Source organism: Pelmatolapia mariae, linkage group LG10_11, assembly GCF_036321145.2.
Source record: "Pelmatolapia mariae isolate MD_Pm_ZW linkage group LG10_11, Pm_UMD_F_2, whole genome shotgun sequence".
Classification (NCBI taxonomy): Eukaryota; Metazoa; Chordata; class Actinopteri; order Cichliformes; family Cichlidae; genus Pelmatolapia; species Pelmatolapia mariae.
This window is the reverse complement of record NC_086236.1, coordinates 74,719,063-74,741,840: the sequence shown is the minus strand read 5'-3', so window position 1 is coordinate 74,741,840 and position 22,778 is coordinate 74,719,063. Positions and strand designations below refer to the sequence as shown.

The 22,778-nt window shown below is 48.9% G+C and overlaps 2 protein-coding genes across 2 annotated transcripts; one reads left to right on the top strand and one right to left on the bottom strand.

Moving 5' to 3' along the window:
* Nucleotides 1–573: 573 nt before the first annotated feature.
* On the top strand, nucleotides 574–6,263 carry anp32e (acidic (leucine-rich) nuclear phosphoprotein 32 family, member E). The gene is made up of 7 exons (XM_063487586.1): nucleotides 574–782; nucleotides 2,548–2,697; nucleotides 3,158–3,280; nucleotides 3,426–3,585; nucleotides 3,807–3,931; nucleotides 4,037–4,103; nucleotides 4,534–6,263. The coding sequence occupies exons 1-7, from the start codon at nucleotides 729–731 to the stop codon at nucleotides 4,611–4,613; spliced, it is 759 nt and encodes a 252-aa protein (XP_063343656.1). The 5' UTR covers nucleotides 574–728; the 3' UTR covers nucleotides 4,614–6,263.
* Nucleotides 6,264–8,933: 2,670 nt separating this feature from the next.
* Nucleotides 8,934–22,390, bottom strand: plekho1b (pleckstrin homology domain containing, family O member 1b). The gene is made up of 6 exons (XM_063485226.1): nucleotides 22,047–22,390; nucleotides 21,192–21,338; nucleotides 15,566–15,706; nucleotides 12,974–13,078; nucleotides 11,751–11,849; nucleotides 8,934–11,228 (listed from the first exon to the last, which is right to left on the bottom strand). Exons 1-6 carry the CDS (start codon nucleotides 22,071–22,073, stop codon nucleotides 10,569–10,571), a joined length of 1,179 nt encoding a protein of 392 aa, XP_063341296.1. The 5' UTR covers nucleotides 22,074–22,390; the 3' UTR covers nucleotides 8,934–10,568.
* Nucleotides 22,391–22,778: the final 388 nt, after the last annotated feature.

Sequence of the window (22,778 nt, the reverse complement as noted above, 5' to 3'; positions counted from 1 at the left end):
AATCTGTGTTTCGGTCACTTTGCTTCCTTACAGAAAAAATGTTCAAGTAAATTATCTGATGTATTTGTTTCATATTTTTCTACCACGTCACCTCCCATGGCTCTTAATAACAAGAAAAAGAAGAAGGAGAATAGAACCTTTAATAAATATGAAAAGATATAGAAAATACTTTGATTAACCATGATATGGATCATGTTTATTGTTGCAATAAATACTTGAAACAACAAACAGCCTCTGTGGTCAGATCAAAGGCACGAAGCTGGATGTAATAATGTGTGTATAAGTGATTTACTGACGTAAACACTGTGGTTATTTTGCGGTAATCAATGAAAAATGATCACGGTGATCATTAAAATATGGCGCCAACAAGGACAAAGAGAGGGCGCCTGTAAAGTTTAAACGTTTCATGTTCACCCTCTCATTGGTAACACTAAAGTGACGTATTTGCATTTACAGCCACTCGCAGACGAGGTCTCTGCATACTAAGATGCTAGGGCGGGGCTTAGTGAGTTGATCGTGTTTGGACCAATAGCAGGTTAAGCTTCTTAAAAATATGGATATTCATTAGATTGGGGCGTGGTCTAACAGTGGAGGACCGGCAACAGCGAACATGGAGGTTTAGTTGTCGCCTTGTGTCCGTTGGAGAAGGAGGGTCTCACTGACGCGCATTTTATTTTCACTTTTCCTTTGTTATACTTTGTTTTTTCGCCTTCTGTTCGGGCTTCGACATGGAGATGAAGAAGAGGATTAGTCTGGAGCTGAGGAACAGAAATCCAGCCGAGGCAAGTAACTACAACACTTTAATTTATTTATTTCCTGAAGAAACTGGTGAAGGATGCCGTGTGAAGCCATGACGATGCTGATAACATTCGGCGTGGGCGGCCGTCGACTTTTCCCAACCCGCGGACTGATCTTCTGTCGGTGTTTTTGAACGATTAGACGCGACATGTTTGTGGCTCCAACATGGAGGAAACTCCGCTTGGTCCTGGAGGAATCCGCCGCGTGCAGGCTCGCTCCCTCTCCCGCGCTCACTTCTCGCGGGGCAGCCTCGCGTGAGCCTCCCACAGCTAGCACACGGGCTAACAGGCTAACCTGCCGAGTGCCCAGCCCGCATAACAGAACCGCGGCCGGGTGAGCGCGCCGAGAGCCGCCGCGGGTGCTCGGCGGTACCGAGAAAATGCAGTCGCGGAGTGTGGCTGGGCTCCGCTGCATTTGTTTGAACGCCCCGGGGCGACCGCTCGGCCGAGCCGGCTCCCATTTTAACCTTCACCGTTAGAGAGTTACTGATCCGCGATGGTCGTGCTGTGATGGCGTTTGCAGCCGGACTCCATTCTCATTTCAGCGTTTAAGTGCACATAGTTCTAGGTCAAGTCATTTTTTCTACCATAACATCATTAAAGGGTCTCCACAGTTTCTTTGTCGGCACGGGTCAGCTCAACCCAGGCGCTGTCTAAAATCGGTACTTTGTTCACGTTAAATCGGAGTTTTAAGAGTTGTTGTTCAGTCTGCTGTTCCCGCCCTCCTCGCTGTGTTTTCAGGCGCACGAGTGCCGCGCGCTTAAATCTCACAAAAATTGCACGAGGTTCGGTGGGAGGCGGATTTAAACGACGGAGAGGGTTTTTAAAAAGTTTCTCACACTGTCGCACGCACAGCTTTGGTGGCTGAGGTGTGCTCTCCTGCCGGTGATCGTAACGGTGAAGCTGAGCGCCGGTTTTCCGGTCACGTACTAACCGCTATATTGATGAGATCCAGCGGGAGAGGGGGAGTGCTGGCCCGGGCGAAGAGCTCTGACCGAAACGGAAGGAAAGTGACCCTCGTTTAGTTTTCAGAAACGTCTGAAACCCGGGTTTACTAGATGCCTCCTCTTCACGAATTGCTGGGCATATACAGCGTTAAACCACGTGGTTATTCATGTACCTGAGAACTGCCATACCTGCTCTACACATGCATGTTTCCCCCCTCCAAACACTGACAGTGCAAGCACCCTGCTGGATCTGTGTTGTTGTCGTCGTCATCAAAACATATAAATCATGATGACCCGCGCATGCTCAAACCCAGGGCTGGTGAAGCTTTACGTGTGTTCTTTGATATTTTTATTTCACCTTTGTACAGGTAAATCTCATTGAGATATCTATATCATGGCTAAAGCACTTCTGGATGGTTGCAAACTGCGTTTCGTTGCCTTGTACCTGTGACATGTGCAATGACAGTAAAGTTGAATTCTATTCTATGTGAGGTCTCGTTTTCAAGCGAGGCCCAGAGTTACAGGTGTGTATGAAGTTGGGTACACACCTGTAACTGTGGGCAGGGAGATGTGTGAGTGTGTAATAGCCGAGCAAACTGCCCCCCCCCCTCCCCCCCCCGCAGGCAACAGTAATTTTTAAATGCTGACGCCTTATTTTACGGTCACAGACTGCAGTCTGTGTGTACGCCACCAGGTGGCAACAGGTGAGTGTGAGGCATGCAAGCTGAAAGTTTGAATAAACCTGTGATGTATAATGTGGTGTAAATTTTACTCTTTTTGTCACGTGATGCGGTGGCGCTCAGGTGGCCGAGCTGGTGGTGGATAACTGTCGCTCCAGCGACGGTGAGGTGGAAGGACTCACGGACGATTACACGGGGTTGGAGATCCTCAGCATGGTGAACGTCGGCCTCAGCTCGCTCTCCAAACTGCCCTCACTGCCCAAACTACGCAAGGTCAGTTCACCCGCAGGTGTGACACCTGAACACAGCGCAGTCAGGATCGGCATGTGTGCAGTGATGTGTTAAAGGACACGTATTGAACATCACATGTGACCTCTGATTGGATGTACCTTCTGAATGTGTCTTATGACCTTTGACCCCAGCATAATAAGGAAATGATGTCATCCACGGAGCTAGATCCTGATTAGCAGTACTAACTTGAAATTTCAACTCAGAATTTGGAGTTATGTTTGACTTTATTTGTTTTTCAGTGGTGGAAACAAAGTTTCATACTTTTGGAGATGAATGAAAATATTTGAAGTACTGCTGCACTCTGTACTACTGTAGTGCTGTAGTACTTCTACAGAGTCGATAGATGAGGAAAGATCTGGCGGGAATGAGCTGAGTGGTTGTTGCTGTCTGTGTGCTGCTTCCTCCTCTCAGCGCGCCTGATGATGCGTTTCCTGTGTTTCAGTTGGAGGTGAGCGATAACACCATCTCGGGGGGTCTGGACGCGCTGGCGGAGAAATGTCCCAGCCTGACCTACCTGAACCTGAGTGGGAACAAGATCAAGGATCTGAGCACCATCGAGCCTCTGGTACGTCCACTCATTAAGCTCGTTAGGCCGATCGCTAACGAAACACCTGAGCCTGTCGATGAGACACCCTGAAACGTAAAGTCGGGGAGTCTGGCGTTGCTGTCCATGTTTTTGAGGGTTCCTCTGCTTTGTTCTTGTACTGCAGCAAAACCTGAAGAACCTGAAGAGCCTGGACCTGTACAGCTGTGAGGTCTCGGCGCTGGACGACTACAGAGAGGGCGTCTTCGAGCTGCTCCCTCAGCTCACTTACCTGGACGGGTTTGACGAGGAAGACAATGAGGTGCCCGACTCCGAGGCCGAGAACGGTGAGCCGCTAACGCGGAGTCTCTCTGACCCGTCCGAGGGGCGGGGTCTATTTGTTTTTCGTGTGCACACTTCGTTAAGCCGTAAATGTTTCCGTCCAGTGAGCGCGTGCAGATCTGCTGGTCGCCTTCAGCCGACTGATTCGGATTAAGGACAGGAAGTGGTCCACGGGGAGGACGAACGTCCTGTTTCCTGTTTCTGATGTTAGGATGTTTTGTTCCAGATGAGGATGATGAAGCTGGCCCGCCGGGAGATGACGATGATGAAGATGACGATGAGGATGAGGAAGGCTCTGAGGGAGACGAGGACGAGGTCGGTCTGTCGTACCTGATGAAGGAGGGAATCCAGGTGAGAGGTTCATTTACAATGAAGGTAAACAGAGAGCAGAGGAGGAGGAGCCTGCCTCACGGCGTGCTCACAGTTTAGTTTAATGTGTTTTTAACATGTTTTAAGGATGAAGAGGACGATGGAGACTACGTCGAGGAGGACGAAGAGGACGAGGAGGAAGAAGAGGATGGAGGTTTGTGTCGCTGAAACGTGATTGGATTTTTTTTGGGGGGGGGGGGTGTTGGTTTTTTACAGCCACACAGCCCCTGTGGCTGTGGCGGTCGTCACGGTGACTTCACCGTCGATGTCTGTGTTACAGTAACGATCACATCATGGCGTTTAAACTGCACGCTTAGGTCATGTTTCCCTGGTGACGGCTTTTACATGTGCCTAGTTACCCGATGATGAGTCATTGCAAGTTTCGCTGTCATGTGATTGATGTGTTCAATGAAACCCGTTCAGTGCAGCGCCACCTGGTGGTAAAAATGCTTTCTGCTCTTCTCTCGGCTGAGAAGTGAAGGAATCATAGTTCCTTCTGTCAGGATTGCTTCCTCCTCAGTGTCACCGTGTTATTGATCAATGATTATTGATCAGGTGATTGATGGCTGCTCTGATTTCCTCAGATGAGGACGGCGCCGCTGTTCAGGGCGAGAAGAGGAAGAGAGACGCCGATGATGAAGGTGAAGATGACGACGACGAGTAGTCCAACCACCTTCGTACGCTATATCGTCTGACACCCCCGCCTCCCCCCGCCCCTCCCCACCTCCACCTGACCCTGGCAGGACGTGGTTTTGGAGCTCCAGACAAACGGGAAGCTGAGATCAGGCTCATCGCTGTCCTTCACTGCGGTGATGTCACTCCTCCGCCGGTCAGCTGGTCAGCAGGAAGTCGATAACAGAGCTCAGAAATGCACCGCGTTCCCTCAGACATGTCACGCACAGATATGGAATTCAGGAAAATCATGAAGGACAAAAAAAATAGGAACACCTCAGCAGCTCCTCAGTCTGCTCCAGATTCATCACCTCCTCATCCTCAGCACCCGCCGACTGCTCATCACACAGACAGCAGAGGGCGGCCACACGCCATTCCTCACCCCTGTGATACGAATATTTAACAATCCCAGGAACGCCCTACGTGATTGGTGTTTATCTAAATGATGTCATCGTAGTCTAAGGAGCTTGGAAAGAAAAGCGTCTGGACTGCAGAGGGCAGAACTGAAGAAGCTTCTCAGATGAGAGGTGAAACATCTTCAAGCCGCTTAAAGTCCAGACGCTTTTCTTTCCAAGCTCCTTAGACATCACAGTGATGATGTCATCAGCGGTGGTGACGGGAAATCAATTAGGGTCTGAAAACATTTCATTTTCCCGTCAGCTCGCTATAAGAGCCCCACGCGCTACTGGTGATGTCATCACAAAGCCACACCCATTAACGCGTTTTTGGATTTTGGGGGAGGGTTTTAAATCACCACATCTCGGGGTGTGATGGGTGGCGGCGTCTCCGTCTGTAATCTGTGGAGCGTCTGCGCTGATGTCACTTAACACACGCTCGCGTCTTGGACCCGTTGATGGTCTTAAAGTCTCTAAAACCCTCGTTGGGGGCGTGGTCATGATGTTCTGTCATTGATCTGTTTTAAACTATCGGTCGGTCAATCGAGTGTTTTTATTTGGCTTTATTGATCTGAAACGAGTCAGCTGTTTCCTTTGTTTTCATTCAGTTTTTATCTGCAAAAAAAAGGAAAAATAAACAGGAAGTGACCTGCAGCGGCGGGCTGTCAGCTGATTGGTGGGCTGGTATCTGGAATCACACTACAGCGCTGTCAGACTGTCTGCCTAGAGAACGCGGTGTGTTCCTGTCTCTCCTTTATTGATTATTGATCAGCTGGAAGGCGGAGCTCCTCCCAGTCAACCCAGTTCTCCTGAGCCTGTGACTCCAGACACTACACTACCCATGATTCTCAGCAGCTGATTGCGCCAAACATGGATCCAGAGTTGCCCTCCTCTCTGCTCTCTGATTGGATGAATCCAAAGCAGTGCACTCTGGAAATTGTAGTTGGCTCCTCCCCTAAGCTTTTTTTCTTCATTCTTTTAAATTGACTGTTACTGTTTTAACCCCGCCCCTGTCACCTGTGGGTCTGTGGCCTCCCTTCCCACCATCACGGGTCCCTGTGTAAATAGAAGTGAACTGGTCTCTGTAGGTTTGTGCTGTCGTCCGTTTGGCCTGATCTGTCGTGTTAAGTTTGGAAGCGTGAAGCTGGAGCGATGCTCCTCCTCCTCCGTAATTTTATTTTTTTATTCCTGTGTTCTGATCGTGTTGCTGTAACCAGAGTGTTTTTGAATAAAATGACTGAAATCTCCACGTCTTCTCCTTTCTCGTCACATCTCCTGACAATAATTCACGCCCTAAATTATGAAAACAATTTTATTTTTCACTTTAGAATAAAGAACAATCAGAAATGGAAAGGCTCCTCGTGTTCTTCTTCCTGATGTTGCCGTCACTTGGCGTAGCTACATCTGTCACTGCGGCGTGCGTGTCCACCATCACCAGTTTATCCATCTGGAAGTCCAACAGGAATGTCTCGGGTTTGGCTGCTGTGGCGGCGCCCGGCTCCTGGACTGTGTTCCTGTGCTGCCATGATCAGTATCCAGTGATGATGAATCTCTTTCTTTTTGTGGAAATCTGCTGCAGGTTTCCAACCTGTTGGTTTCCAGCTGTAGTTGCAGCTCTCTGCCTGCAGAGGGCAGAGTTGTCCCTCTGTGAGGGTCATGATGTGTCACACCTGAGAACAGGCCAGATGTTTGTCTAAGTCAAAATAAGTTCCCTGGTGAGCCACGCCCATTTTTCAGATGTTTTATTTTGAATATTTTGTAATAAGCACATGACTCATTTACTGATCGATGATTGGTTCTTTCTGCTGACAGCCCATCAAATGATTTCACATCATTTCAGTCACACTTCCTGCTGTGTGTGTGTGTGTGTTTTGACTCGATATACTCCTGTCATGAGCACACGGTCCTCTGAAGATTTATTTTGTCCTTATATGGATGTACAGCACAGTGAGGGGCGGAGCCAAGCACACGCAGCTCTGATTTCTGTGATAAAAATGTTTTACTTCACTTTTTATAGAAACTGTTTGAAGGAGGAAATTAAACAGAATCTGAAGCAGTCTCTGTTTTTCACAGACGATTGTTCGGGCGTCTTACAGCGTCGTTGTGACGATCAGGCGGTCAAAGTTCATCGTGAGACTCGTAAAGTCATAAAACTGATTTGATAAGCTTCAGGTACCAAATCATTGACCTGGTTCCTCATCTTAAACCTGCTCTTTGATCTTTTATCATTATAATCCGTCTCAGAGGTCAAAGGTCACCGTACAGAAGCACGGACTCAGTGGGCCGCGGGCTCCGTCTGTGATAGCAGGTGTTCCCCAGCTCTCTGTCTGTGATCATGAAACTGACCTCGCAGTCCATCGTTGGTCAGTCATGAAGCAGAAGTCGTGTTTATGATGAAACCTGCAGTCAGCTGACACTGATGAGGTCACGCCATTTAACTCTGAACACACACACACACTCTGATCAGTAAATCTGAGCTTGTGTTTGTGCTGCACGAGGACGCCGATCTGATGTTCACCTGACATTTACTTACAGACTTTGTTTATGGGACTTGGTGTTGTTCCCACAGGGAGGCGGCTAACGCTGACCTGCAGGTGTGTGTGTGTGTGTATGTAAATGTCTTTGATTTGTTTCGATCATCAGACTCCACCTGATAAACAAATGATCTGCAGTTTGCATCCAGTTTGAATGAGACGTCTCAGAGCGACCTGCACACTTGCTGATGCTGGAAAACACCTGCTTTACACTGCAGCAGGGGCGTAGCCAGATGGTAGGCGTGTCCACCGCAGGGCGGTGACCAGCGAGGGACTTTGAAGCTCTCAGACGTCACTGATGAGTGGGCCTGCTCTTCCTCAGCTTTGTTCTCCTTTTCATGACTCTGTTGCTTTCACAGGCTGGTCACGACGCCTTCAGTGTCCCGCTTTCGTCCTTAAAGGTTTAGAATAATAAATGTGGTGCATGCTGTGTGCTGAATCTCACTGTAACTGAACCCCCTGCAGGTATCACACCTGCGTCCCAGCTCAGCCTCTGCACACAGCAGCCGGCTCCTCCGCAGGAGCAACCTTTAACCAGCAGAAGTCACGATGATGCTTCCTGCCTTTAGTCTGAGCTGATCCGAGCGCCTGTGAGGCGTTTTTTTAGCTGAGGTGAGGAGAGCGCCCTGAAAACCGGCACGCTGAGCGTTTATTAGTACAGACAGGTGAGTCTGCAGGTGTGACCTGAAGGTGTTTCTCATCTCAGCTGAGAGTCAGTTGGAGGCAGCAGGTCTCTTAGCAACAAGAGCTCACACACTTCAAGTTCAGTTTTCATCACTTCTGAGGACTTTACATTAACTCACATTCGTTTCCTGCAGATCCTCTGACGTCCAGCAGAGGCAGCAGTGAGTTTGTCTCAGAGACCCCCATGTTAAAACGTTACAGCAGAAATAAACGTGTTTACAGGATGATACTCGAACTTAATAGGGGCGTGGCCTCTTTGACCAACAGGTATCTGTAGCTGCTAGCCATCTGCTAGCATCACCTGAACTGGACCTCTGGACCGTGTTTGTGCTGTCAGAGCCTTTTGGACCATTTTTAATGACATCACCTGTCCAATAATATGTGTGCTGTGAGGTCACTGTACTAACAGATCATCCAAGAAGGCGGAGCTTCAGTTTAGCAGAGTGAAATTTGAGGATTTTGATTGGATGTTCCTGATTAGATGTGTCTGTGGAGGTAAACTGACAATGTAATTCATCTAAACCTTAAATCTAATCTGAATCCAACGTTCCACAGAATAAACTTAACCCGAGCCCCCCCAGTGTGGTAAAATTATTACAAACCAATTTGTGAGGCCCCATATTAACTCAAAACAGGAACACACACACACACACACACTCACTCCTCATTAGCAGATTAAACAGACGGCACAGATTCAGGTTGAGTTTGCAGGTTTTATTTTAGCACATGAACTGATCAGGACTCACAGCATCACCACCTGCTTCACATCCCTTCAGGACTACATCTCCCATCATCCCCTCTGGGTTTAAGGCTACAGCAGCTGGCGAGGAGAAGCGCGAGTATAAAATGATCAAAAAAACACAGGAAGATCAGAGGAAACAGGAACAAATACAGCACGTGCAGGGACAAATACAGATCAATAAAATCAATCACAATCAACCGGTTCTCACACCCACCTCTGACGGATGTGCTGAATGTGAGACAAAGAAATGAAACTACCTGTTTGTTATTTATTGCTCCCACTGAACCTCGATCATCTTCCAGCTCAATACAAATCTGATAAAAAAATAAACTTTTGCTCCGAGGAAACTCGCTAATTGTTATCGTGGAATCGGAAAATCCCAAATAAAAACAGTTTCTGGTAAACCGTCTGAGCACGCTCATAGGTGTGCACCGCAAACAAACTCTCCGTGAGTGTGACGGGTTGTTTCCATGGACACACGCGTCATTCGAGGTCATGCTATGGCTGTTAAAGATACCCTGGAGTGTTGAACCTGCTTCATAGTGCAGACCTCAGGAGCTCTGATTGGACAGTTGGTCCAGTTCCTGATGAACTTTTACACCTGAGTTTCCAGCTAAGACTGAAGGCGGCCACATTCAGAGAAGAAGAGTCCGAGGAGGACGACTCGGGAAGCAGAAGCCGGTCGCAGCGTAGATCGGTTCATCCTCGCCGGCTTCTGTGACGGCGGCTGAGACGATGACCGGTCGGATTATTCTGTGTGAACTTTTCTAACAACGTGTGAAAGTAAGCTGTTTGTTCTGATGAACCTGGTTCTGGTTCTGGTCTCAGTTGTTTGACGGCTGAAGCGGACCCCAAAAACAAAACTTGTACCGACTTTAAATTCCTTAATAACTACTGCACAAACTGCTTTTTTCCACCACATCGCTCCGACTTCCTCTGCAGTCAGCAAAGAACAAAACCAGTCGCATTAACTGGTTCTTATGGAAGTCCAGAGCTCCAGAAAAAGCTGGTACGTGAAGCTGAGCGGCTTCTGTGGGGGGAAATCAATCATCAGCAGGAAGACCAGTTCGTACCGTCACTTTCAGAGTCCTCCTCCAACTCTGACCTCCACAGTAAACACCCTGCATTCATACCGTCGACTGATTACTCTTCAGTTTTTAAGCCTCAAACTGAAGGTTTGTCCCAGGAAGCATAAAGGATCCACAGGTAAGGCCGTGGACCAGAATGAGATCGGGGTCCACAGTTTCCTCGTCTCCAAACTCTTGTCTTGGCACATTTCCGGTCTCTCTGACACTGACGTCAGGTAAGTTTCCTTTAAAGGAACCTAAACTGAAAAACTACTCAGGTTAATCAAAGGCAGCGACGAGCCGACCAACCAGAATCAGGAACCTTCTGAGGAACACTTCCTGTTAAGTTTTGGGGGTTTGAGGGGACCTGTAGATTAGTCTCTGTGGGATCTATGCCTCGGGTATCGAGTCCTGGAAGCAGCTAAAACCTGAATTTAAAGAGTTTCAAAGTGGTTCGTCCATCTTCATCTGAAGTCCATCGGACAGAACCGTTCACCCGGGCTGGGCTGAGTCGTACCGGCCGGCTCACATCAGGCTCTTGCGGTCCGGGTTTAGTCTGGAACTTTTAGAAGAGGTGATAGGGGAGGTGGAGTCCAGTTGTTGGTACAACGCCCTGAGCTCCTTCACCTCCTCCAGCACCTCCTGCGCCTGACTCCAGGCCGCCTTCGCCTCCTTCAGGAGTCTTTCTGCCTCGGTCGACTCCTTCCCCCACCTCACCATTCCCCGCTCACCCTCGGTGTCGCCCCGCACTTCCTTCAGCAGCCGCTCCGTCTTCTCCAACTTCTGGCTGATGAGCTCCTGCAGCTGACTGACGGGCGCCATCGCGGCGGTCGGTGTGGAGGCAGACGAACGACTTCCCGCCGCCGTTTTACTCTTATCGCCTCTAGTCTCAGAGTGGCTCAGGATCTCATCCATGGAGGCGCAGCGGTTTTTCTCTGCCGTCGTGAGGCGTTTTTCTGGCTGGGGGGTCTGCTCTGACACCACCGTCACCTCACGGGGAAGGCTGTGAGATTTCCCAGCAGCCTCGGCAGTCCGAGCTGAGAGCGCGCCATCTGTGTTGGACCTGGCGCAGTCCGGACTGAGGTGGGATGCAGAATTTTCCAAGCCGGCTCCTTGAGCGTTTGCAGCATCCTCTTCCTGGATCAGGTCCAGAGTCAGCATCCCATCCGAGGAGGAGGTGGAGGCCTAACAGACAGAGAGAGGAGGACAATCAACAAAGACACAAAGAGTCTGACGGAAAAAAGCTTTTTGAGGCCGCTCTGACCACCAGAACGAAGAGTCCCACAGTCAGCCTGCACATACCTGACAGGTCGGAACAAACATTTAGGTGCAAAGCAGAGGCAAAACGATTTGCGCCAAAGAAAACCCCAAAATAAAAACTGTTCAATGCTTCTATTAAAACAAAGAAAAACTGTGGCACCGAACGGCATCTATAAACTGTTGGAAATATCCAGAAAACAATCTCCTGAAAAAACATGAAAAACTGTGGAAAAACTTACCAACTATTCAAAACGGCTCATAACTGCCCCAAATCTGAATAAAACTGAAAATCCCACCAACACATCCCAAAATAAGGCAAACAGCCCACCGTAAAAAGTGTCCAGATAGGACGTGCCAGCTGCTAACCTGTAACCTGCCTCATCATTCACATCAGAATTTCGAGGTTTGATGAAGAATAAAGTCCCAGAGGAAGAGGAGGATACTGACCACAGCCAGCAGGTGACCTCTGGTTGGCAGTCGGCGGTTGTGAGGGATCTTCACTCGATCTCGAGTCAGATGAGACAGCTGCGAGTCTTCGACCGTCACCTAAAAACAAACGAGGAAGAAGAAGGCACGTGGCCACCAATCACTGTGGGAGCTCCTCCAGGACAAACTGACACAATCACATAAAGACACCTTAAGCAGTTAAACGACCTGCAGTCATCATCATCGTCATCATGGTGCTCTCACAGACAGACCGATGGACAGAGCCGCGAACGCTTCCATGTAGGTAACTTAGCATTAGCCAACACGAGCTCAGGATTGGACGTCCTGCTGACGCTGGCCGTACTTCCTGTTGACAGTCAGACTGTTTATGCTTCTGAGGCTTGTTTCTACCTGGTGATTGGATGGATTCCTCACTTATTTTTACTACTTTGACACCCAATCTAAGGCGCGGCCACCGCATATCGTGATCTCAAGAGTTTGGATGGCAAACAGCACATCATCAATAGGACATGCATGTGCCACTAGTTCAGCCTGGAACACGCTGTGAAAGACTATTGATCGGGGTATCGATGTGAGTATCGAGCGGTGGAAAAGGCAGACAGCTGCTCTGGCACATGCGCTGCTACAGAATAAACACATTAAAATAGAAAAGTCGCAGGAAACGCCAACATCGAGAGTCAGACCTGCATTAAAATCAGACGCCGCTCAGGCGTGTAACAGGAAGTGAGTGGGGGAAGCAGCCCAGTCACATGAAACACGCATGTTCAGGTTCAGTAACTTCTGCTTTCATCATGTCTACTTCCTTTATAAAAGAATCAAACCACAGAAACACATTCAGAAGCTGCCTGAGAATCTGTCTGATTTTAGCGTCACTGACGTGTTCGACGTACGATGGCCACGGACAGTTCTGCACGTCCATCAAACCTCCTGTGAAAAATGACCCAGTTTGTGCCAAAGACACACTCGGAAACAAAAACCTCGATTCAGTTTAATTTACAGCTCAAGGGTGAAAGGTCGTCGACTGTCCCAGACGTCCTCACCTGATCCGAACAGCTTCCATCTTTAAACCTGAGAAAAACTACAGAATCTGTCCAGGCGACAAACTGCTAACGACCAAGTCTGCGCCTTTCAGGCTGGTGACAAACAAAGGCGGGCCCAATCTTACTGACTAAACACAGCGGGGCTTCCTGTTTACTTCCTGTTTACATAATCAAAGATCACACCTCGTCCAGAACGCTGTTCTTGGCTCTGGTGATGGCGGCATTCAGGACGTTGATCCAGGATTCTTTCTCCTCTGGACTGACAGCGAGGAAGACGAGGTTGGGAACCTGCAACAGAGCAAAGACACAACAGAGTTAGTCCACGCTCTTGCCATCGGACACGCCGGTTTGTATTTTTAATGTTTTAATATTTGGTTCAGGACAGTTTTTCAGGCTTTTAGAGCTTTTAATGGAGACGGCACAGACGCAGAAATGATTTTACCACGAGCTGAAAGTATCTGTGTTTATTATTCAGAGCAGGTCTCACACAGACGTCTGTACGTTATAACAGAAGAGCCAGCTGCTTTACTGTGAACACCAATTGGATAGAACTGCAGACATCACACATAAGGACCCCGCCCCCGTCCCCCTCCAGCTGGTTTACGAAGCCTCGGTGGGTGTGTGTATACATGTTTGTCTGTTGATGTGGGGACCACTATCAGTGCAAAGACCTGTAGGGTCCTCACTGTCACACTTCAAACCAACGTGGAGGATATCATGTGAAGCGGTGCTGCGATGTCACCAGTAACCACAGAAAGGGATTCTACTGCACTAGAAAGCAGTAAAATAAGTAAAATGGAGCTATCGTTTCAACTGTTCTGTCAAAAAAAACCCTTTTTGTTTATCCTGTCATTACCCAAACTACACACAGAAGCTCTTTGTTATGGCACACGGACAGATTCTTCCTTTCACAATAAAAGTCTTGACTCCATCTTCCTGTGCTAATGTGTTCATTTTAGCCTAATTATAGCTCTGTAGCTAGCCACCAGCTAGCACATCATCATATGTCATCTAGGCCAACTTCACGACCCTCCAAACATCTCTGAAATTAATTTTGATAACACCCACAGTCATGGCAGAGCGGTATATTTAGAGATCTTTCACTCAGAACATGAAACACCCTCTTTAGTTGGAAACCAGTTAGCTAATTTCCTGCTAACGTTTAACTCTGCTAGCGCTCATAAAACTTTTTTTTCACCCACGCCTGGAGTTTAAACTTTATTGTAAGACCTCAGAGAAGAGCGCAGGACCCTCAAGCTCCCAGACCTCTGGTAGAGGACCCGAGCTTGAAGATAAAGATTGCCTGCATATCTTAACAAAAATTACAAAAAACACATAAAATACATACATATAGATGGAAAAATCCATATAAATGAAAAAGAAAGAGATTTCCTATAATTGTATCAATAGAAAAGTAAACTTAAAATGCCTAAAAATAAAATATCTGTGTGAAGTTTAAGAAAAAGTTTAGTTAGTAATAAAATGTATAAATAAAATAACCCTCCATAAGAGGAATAAGAGGCCGTGGTTTGACCACACAGAGACTTAGGCGGTGCAGGAGGCGGACCTTGATATCAGGTCTCCACCCTTCCGAGAATTTGTCCTGTATATGACATCACCAGGAAACCTGCAGCACAGATTCTGGCATATTTCAACTTCGGAGGGTTTTCAGGGTTCAAGACGTGGTCCCGTTCAGGTAACACACGTCAGTGATGGTCCTCACAAGTACCCAAAGACAAGTATGTGTGTGTAATAGAATCTGCCACCCAGTCTGCAGGACACTTGATCCGCCCCTCCCCCTTTCCCCAAGGGCATTCTGGGTATCTGTGAACATCTGGTGTGTGTGTGTGTGCTGCTGTTGAGGAAAGCCTCTTGGAGCTCCACCTGTGCTCGCTGACAGCCGCTGCTGAGTCGGGTCAATAACAGCTCCACCTGCTTTCCTGCACAGTTCAGACGGAGGTTTCATTCAGATTCACTCTGAGCTTCTGCACATGTGCAGACCGGGCAACACGCGAGCTGCCTGGGAACATGAATAATCAATGACCTCAGGTTACAGGAGGTTTGATGAATCAGAGCTCTGCCTCTGTGCTGAGCACCGCTGCTGCTGCTCTTTATGGGACAAGTGAGGCGTGGATGGTGTTAATCACAGCGAGTCCTCCCCTGCTGGCGCTCCTTCTGGACTCTGATGGGACCAGCACGTCCAACATGGACGCAGCTTTCATTAGTTTCACACTCGCCTGCTGCAACTTTTTATGGCGGTCGCTCCAAACACCACGGGAAGTGTCTGTGGACGTGGACACGACAGCTGACTCAAATACAGATGAATCTCAGGCCGCCCTCAGGCGGGATTCTCGTGACACCACCAACATGTGGGAGGAGCTTACTGACACTTATCACCAGGAAAAAGGAGAGCCTTGATGTTCTGAAAATATGTTTCTGTGACCTAATTCCAAGTTTTAGAAAGAGTCCTCCTCATCCCATTGGCTGTTTGTGAATAATGCTAATCATCATCATCATCATAATAATACAGATGGAGGCCCCGGGGCAGAGCGGGATGCTGGAGACGTGACATCTCTCAGCTGGCCTGGGAACGCCTCGGTGTTCCCTCGGATAAGCTGGAGGAGGAAAAAGGGTGGATGATAATAACGAGGGATCAGGTGTGGTGGCTTTTGATAGTTTGGGACAGCAGGCTGAGAGCAGACAGGTGAGGCCGACCTGACAGTGAGCTGGCAACAGCATGGTGTGCGCAGGTGTGTGCAGGTGTGTCAGGTGTACCGTGTTTCCTGGCGAGCTGCAGCGCTGCAGTCTGAACTTGCTGTGGTTCTTCTTGCTGCGGCTCTTGTTCTTCCTGAGTTCCTCGCAGCGCTCGTAGTCCGACAGGTCCAACACCTCGTCAGCTCGACCCAGCTCCTTCACCTGCAGACACACAGGTATTACAGGTAACTAACATAGGCAGGTCATACAGACAGACATCTGGAATCCTTTTTCAGGGTTGCTGATTGGTTGAGGCTGTTGCCTAAGGAACAGCTAAGGCACAGGTCATTACAGCAGGTAACAAAGGTCATTGGACAGGTGAGTCAGGTGTCCTGACCTCACCTGGCCTCACCTGCTAACAGTGTAAATCTGTGCATGAGAGCGAACCTTCATCTTCCTGATTAATCAGCATCACCTCATTATTTTTTTTATTTATTATGTGTACGAACTCCTGACGAAGGTCACTACTGTCATTATTACTACTAAACTCTGAACGGACATGCTTTGACCTTTAACCTTTAACCTTTTAATGAAACTGCTGTCTGTTTCACCTGAGGTAACCTTATCCGTCATCATAATTACTTCTGTGATTGGTGGACGTCATCGCTCACATGACCTCAGCCCGAGCGTCACTTTTTACTGATGTACTAATGTTAAACACGGTCTCGTGGTTTGTCTGACCTCAGACACTCCAGACGGACGTCCTGCGTCTCTCTGGCCTTGGCGGCTTCTCTCTTACATCATCACCACTCTGTCACCTTCGCCAGGTGAAGGTGTTTCCTTACACAGAGAAAGGGGGTGTGGCTGTATGCACATTCCACACACACAGTAGACGAGGGCCAATGTGTTTCTGTCACATGACCAAAACAACAGGTCTTTATTCTCCAGTGAGAGGCTGTTAGGCCACACCCACATCCAGGTGGATACCCTTAATGGTACTCAGTGAAAGCCTTCTCCTGTATCTGCTGCATCACCTGCACACTCACACTCACTGAGCCTGATGGGAGTTGTAGTCTGACATCAGCTGAACATCTGGACCTCATCTTTCAGTCTGAGGGACAGATGTTGATGCTAACGCCACTGTGAGGTGCTCTGAAGCGTGAAAGCTGATTGGTCGTTGCCTCGTGTTTTCCAGCAGGTGTTTGGATGTGAGCAGCACTGACCCTCCGCTATCAGCTGATCTGCTCTGTGTTTAGGTTTACACACACGTGCTTCTCTTGTCACATCAGCTCATCAATCTCCATGGAAACAGCATCCATTATTAACCAGCATTAAAGTGAGACTTCCTGGGAGGCAGGACCCCCCCCCCCCCACACACACACACACACACACACACACGCACACACAGACACACACACACACACACACACACACACACTTATTTATAACTCACATCAAACTTCCTCTTCCTCTTTGCAATGTTATTGCGGGGGTAGTGGTGGGGGTGGGGGGACTGCAGAGTGGGGGAGTTCGGGGGAGTTCGGGGGGGGGGGGGGGGGGTAGAACCCAACAGAAATCCTCCTAAGCAGCCCTTCCTCATCACCATGAGAAGAGGTCTGCTCCTCCGACCTCTTCTCATGGTGATGAGGGTGGAGGGTGTCTGCTAGATCGGGGGATGGGGGTGGTGCACTGAGGGATTATGGGAGATGTAGTAGAGTGAGGAGAAGACAGGAAGCAGGGCGAGGGAGCAGCAGAGGGTCTCGGGTGGAAATCGAACCTGGAACGCTGCATTTGACCGTGAAGCACGAGGCCACCAGCTCAGGCGCCATGGTTCTGAGCTCACTTGGCTTTGAAACCAAACTAGTCAGTTATACAGAACTGACTTATCATTCACTTTGTAGCCCCACCCCTGGCGGTGCTCTGAGGTCACGGGGTCATCGGGATTGCGCTCGTGAATCAGGTCTGATGTTTCCAAAACCAGGCACGCTCTGTCAGAGCACATGACCGCTGTCCTACACCTGCAGGAGGGTCCAGTCTGAGCGAACCTCCAGAACCGAGACAAGACCGCCAGCTGCAGTCCAACATGGAGGATGAGGAGGAGGAGTCTGTCTGACCACGAGACCAGAAACTTGAGACTCAGGACGGCTGATCAGCTGTTTACCTGATCGCACACATGCAGACAGATGTGTGTAACACAGATGCTGCCTGAGGATTACAGCAGCTTAACACACACACACACACACACACACACACACACACACACACACACACACACACACACACACACACACACAGATGGAAATTAAAGTGTGATTCTGTTTACAGACAATAGAAAGCCTACTTCATTCTGATTGGCTGCTGCACCTGCCAGTTATATTTCAGTCAGTTTTCAAAGGAACGTTGAGGCAGAGGCTGCAGGTGATTCTTGTGCGTTTGATGGTTTTATGCTGTAACAGCAGACAGGAAGTGATTGATTATGATGGATGTGACACTTGTTATGTAACTCCTCCCCCTCTGGCACTGAACTCTGAATATTGATGATTGATTACACAACTCTGTTTATTTCTGCTGAGGGTCAAAAATACCAATAAACTGACAACAAATAACCAATTAGAAAACAAATAAACCCATAAAAGAGCGGGAAAGACGCTTTCACTAAAACTTTATTGTCCTAAACTACGCTGAGAGACGAAACCGACGAGCAGCAGAGCGATGTGCCCACACGTGGTTCAGTCCCCACAGAGACAGGACTACAAACCGGTGTGTGTGTGTGTGTGTGGTTTCAGAGTGTATTTCAGTGTGTGTGGTTTCCCTGGTGTCACACTGGGTTTCTATTCCTGGTAGGACAGGAAGTCAAGCTGCTGACATGTTGAAGCTTCACACATGCTGAACTTAGAGCCACAGAAGCAGAAGAGAGTCTGTCGACCAACAGCAAAGACGCCACGCACACAGACACATCCTAATTTGGTGGTGAGACAGTTTTCAGGAAGCTTCGATGTGTTACTTCACACTGACGCTGCCAAACGACGGGTGAAAAGAGGAACCTGAATGCACCACGGAGACTGATGTGAATGCACAAACACAAACCAGAGGCCGCCTCATTTCACAATGTCCCTCACACACACACACACACACACACACACACACACACACACACACACGCACACATTAGCAAACGGAGCAAAAACATATTTCCAGCCCCGTCTCACACAGAGAGGTGGAACACTGAGCAACACAAAACAGATTTTACAACCATTTCAAATCTTTGAATCTGAAAAAGGGAAAGATGAGCTGACGGGGTCAGGAAGTGTAATTCTGTGAACATGCTGCAAAACAGCGTCGCTTCATGTGTTGGAACAAAGCTATTAACTCAGTGGCCACCTAACGAGCTAACCACAGAGTCCATTACTGCACCGCTGCACACAGGTACCACCCCCAGAACCCGAGAGAACATGTTAGAAACTTTTTCACACAGAGGTTGTGTTAGGAGGGAAACTAGGCTCTGTGTGTGATAAGGGTTCTATGACGACGTTCTGTGTGTGATAAGGGTTCTATGACCATGTTCCGTGTGTGATAAGGGTTCTATGACGACGTTCTGTGTGTGATAAGGGTTCTATGACCATGTTCTGTGTGTGATAAGGGTTCTATGACGACGTTCTGTGTGTGATAAGGGTTCTATGACCATGTTCTGTGTGTGATAAGGGTTCTATGATGACGTTCCCTGTGTGATAAGGGTTCTATGAAGATGTTCTGTGTGTGATAAGGGTTCTATGACCATGTTCTGTGTGTGATAAGGGTTCTATGACCATGTTCTGTGTGTGATAAGGGTTCTATGACCATGTTCCGTGTGTGATAAGGGTTCTATGATGACGTTCCCTGTGTGATAAGGGTTCTATGACCATGTTCTGTGTGCGATAAGGGTTCTATGAAGATGTTCCCTGTGTGATAAGGGTTCTATGACGACGTTCTGTGTGTAATAAGGGTTCTATGACGACGTTCCCTGTGTGATAAGGGTTCTATGACGGCGTTCCCTGTGTAAAAAGGGTTCTATGACGACGTTCCCTGTGTGATAAGGGTTCTATGACGACGTTCTGTGTGTGATAAGGGTTCTATGACGGCGTTCTGTGTGTGGTAAGGGTTCTATGACGACGTTCCCTGTGTAAAAAGGGTTCTATGACGACGTTCCCTGTGTGATAAGGGTTCTATGACGACGTTCCCTGTGTGATAAGGGTTCTATGACGACGTTCCCTGTGTGATAAGGGTTCTATGACGACGTTCTGTGTGTGTTAAGGGTTCTATGACGACGTTCCCTGTGTAAAAAGGGTTCTATGACGACGTTCCCTGTGTGATAAGGGTTCTATGACGACGTTCTGTGTGTGATAAGGGTTCTATGACGGCGTTCTGTGTGTGGTAAGGGTTCTATGACGACGTTCCCTGTGTAAAAAGGGTTCTATGACGACGTTCCCTGTGTGATAAGGGTTCTATGACGACGTTCCCTGTGTGATAAGGGTTCTATGACGGCGTTCCCTGTGTGATAAGGGTTCTATGACGGCGTTCCCTGTGTGATAAGGGTTCTATGACGACGTTCCCTGTGTAAAAAGGGTTCTATGACGACGTTCCCTGTGTGATAAGGGTTCTATGACGACGTTCTGTGTGTGATAAGGGTTCTATGACCATGTTCTGTGTGTGATAAGGGTTCTATGACGACGTTCCCTGTGTAAAAAGGGTTCTATGACGACGTTCCCTGTGTGATAAGGGTTCTATGACGACGTTCTGTGTGTGATAAGGGTTCTATGACGGCGTTCTGTGTGTGGTAAGGGTTCTATGACGACGTTCTGTGTGTGATAAGGGTTCTATGACGACGTTCCCTGTGTAAAAAGGGTTCTATGACGACGTTCCCTGTGTGATAAGGGTTCTATGACGACGTTCCCTGTGTGATAAGGGTTCTATGACGGCGTTCCCTGTGTGATAAGGGTTCTATGACGGCGCTCTGTGTGTGGTAAGGGTTCTATGACGACGTTCCCTGTGTAAAAAGGGTTCTATGACGACGTTCCCTGTGTGATAAGGGTTCTATGACGACGTTCCCTGTGTGATAAGGGTTCTATGACGGCGTTCCCTGTGTGATAAGGGTTCTATGACGGCGTTCCCTGTGTGATAAGGGTTCTACGACGGCGTTCCCTGTGTGATAAGGGTTCTGTAAGGACGCTTTTCCTGTGCTGCAGCAGTGAAACCGGAGCGCTCTGCGTATCTGTAGCTCGGACTGAAACTCGACTCCTGCAGAACGTCGGCTGATGAAACTCGAGGAGAATCTTTCTGTTTGCAAACTGAACTGCAGAATTTGGAGGAAGGCTAAAAATACTACACACAATATATTCTCAATGCATGTACATAGAGGTACTTTGGAGTACTCTGAGGTACTTCAGTGGTTACCAGGTTTAACATGTCAGATGTTCTCTGCAAGAGTTCTCCTATAAGGTTCTGTAACAGTTTCATGAAAAAGCTGCACAGTCCCTTTAAATCTGTTCCTCGTTAACCTTCTTAATGACATCACAGGTAAGGTGTCACCTGGCTGCCGGTTACAGGTGATCACGCTGTGAGGATCAGAGACCTTCTACCTCTGATCATGTCCACTGATCGATTGATTGATTGACTGATTGAGTGAGTGTCAGGTGTCGGTCACCTGTAGGCCCCGCCCTCTCTGACTCACCTCCTTCTCACAGATGAACAGCTGGTCTCCTCTCAGAACCACAAAGCGGTTCTTCCAGATCTCTCTGAAGATCCCTTTGCCACAGAACTTCCTGATCCAGCCCACTTTATCAGGCGGCGCGTTCTGCGGCGCCGACTCGGACGCGCCCTGAGACAAGAAACAGGAAGCTGTCAGAGCAGGTGAGGAGCAGGGAAACCTGTCAGTACGGCTTCAGAAGCTCAGCCTAAATCAACCTCATCTCCTCAGTTTGTATTTTTAGTCTTTATTTATAATACTCTACTTGTGTTTCTATTCATGCTTCTATTACTGTCTCTACTCTGTTTTCTGTTGTGTACAGACTGGGAGACGCTGATTTATATTACTTTTTGTCCTTTATGTCGTCTGTTTCTCTGTTTCTTCATCCTCACCTGTGTGAACAGACAGGTGTGTGTAGCACCGACAGAGCCCGCCTCTAACTGCTTTCATTCTGAGTTCAGCCGGTTTGGGGTCAGATGGTTGTTATGCAAGTCCATTAAAGGCTGTAACTGAAACTGGAGCTGCTGAGCAGATTAACCATCACACCACATTCAGGTCACTTGAAAGCCTCCAGGACCGGCCTGGACCTCGCAGACCCTCGCAGACCCTCACAGACCGGGTCACTGTTAAAAACATCACTTCTCCGTCTGTTTGTTGGCCTTTTGGCACTTTTTAAGCATCAGCAGAGTGAGGCCTTTATTGTGAAAATCGGACGTGGGTTCTTGGGAAGCCTGCGGCTCTCAGCCTTCAGAATAAAACTAATCCTCGGGCTTTTGTTCTTCGAGCTCCGCTTTAACGGAGAGAGCCCCGGGGGTCGCCCTCTGTCCCGGTATCACTCACCCGTTTCCCGGAGCTGCTCCTCTTCATGCTGCCGGTGTCCGGCGGCTGATCGCGACACTTCTCCCACTTTCACGGGAACTCCGTTATCCGCTCGATGGAGACTCGGAGCGCCGTTAAAGCAGCCAAACTCCGGCAGGGGGGACCGGAGCCTCCGCCTCAGCTCCGCCGCTCCTCGGCTCTGCTGCTCGGTCTCAGTGCGCTGAGCGACCCGCTGCTGTGGCTGCCGCCGGGCTCCGCTGTACTCTGACCGGCCAGCAGCCGCTCCGTGCTTGGGTGTCCGGTTACTCCTCCTCTTTAGCCCCCCCCTCGGTCTCCCCGCTGGCTCAGCGGCTCATCGGCAGCCCTGAAGCGCCCCCCTCCGGCGGACAGCGGGAGTGGCCGCGAATGAGAGCTGCTGAAAGTGCTGACGTCACAGGGTAGGCAGTGACGCTCGAACCTGCAGTTCCTCTGGTGTCCAGCAGAGGCTCCGCTGCCTCCGACCCGGGAGGACAGTCTCCTCCTTTTGGGCTGAACAGACCCGAGACCTGAAGCTGAGCCTGGTTCCTGGAACCAGGCTCAGCTTCAGGAAACACACGGCGCTCTCTGTAATCCCACAGACATCTGTGCTAATCCACAGCATGATGTAGATTACGGCGTGTTCACAGAGATAATCCACGAGGGTGAAACGTGTCACACAGACGCTGCCTGGCGAAGGAAACTGACCTCAGCCTGTGGACACAAGCGGGGGAGAGA

What these genes read in the sequence shown, in the direction of transcription:
- anp32e (XM_063487586.1), top strand. Translation starts at nt 729, where the DNA reads ATGGAGATGAAGAAGAGGATTAGTCTGGAGCTGAGGAACAGAAATCCA. An exon ending in GGAACAGAAATCCAGCCGAG is followed by an intron (nt 783 to 2,547) that starts GCAAGTAACTAC and finishes GGTGGCGCTCAG; the next exon opens with GTGGCCGAGCTGGTGGTGGA. An exon ending in CACTGCCCAAACTACGCAAG is followed by an intron (nt 2,698 to 3,157) that starts GTCAGTTCACCC and finishes CCTGTGTTTCAG; the next exon opens with TTGGAGGTGAGCGATAACAC.
- plekho1b (XM_063485226.1), bottom strand. Translation starts at nt 22,073, where the DNA reads ATGAAGAGGAGCAGCTCCGGGAAACGG. An exon ending in TGTTCATCTGTGAGAAGGAG is followed by an intron (nt 15,707 to 21,191) that starts GTGAGTCAGAGA and finishes GTGTGTCTGCAG; the next exon opens with GTGAAGGAGCTGGGTCGAGC. An exon ending in GCAGCTCGCCAGGAAACACG is followed by an intron (nt 13,079 to 15,565) that starts GTACACCTGACA and finishes GCTCTGTTGCAG; the next exon opens with GTTCCCAACCTCGTCTTCCT.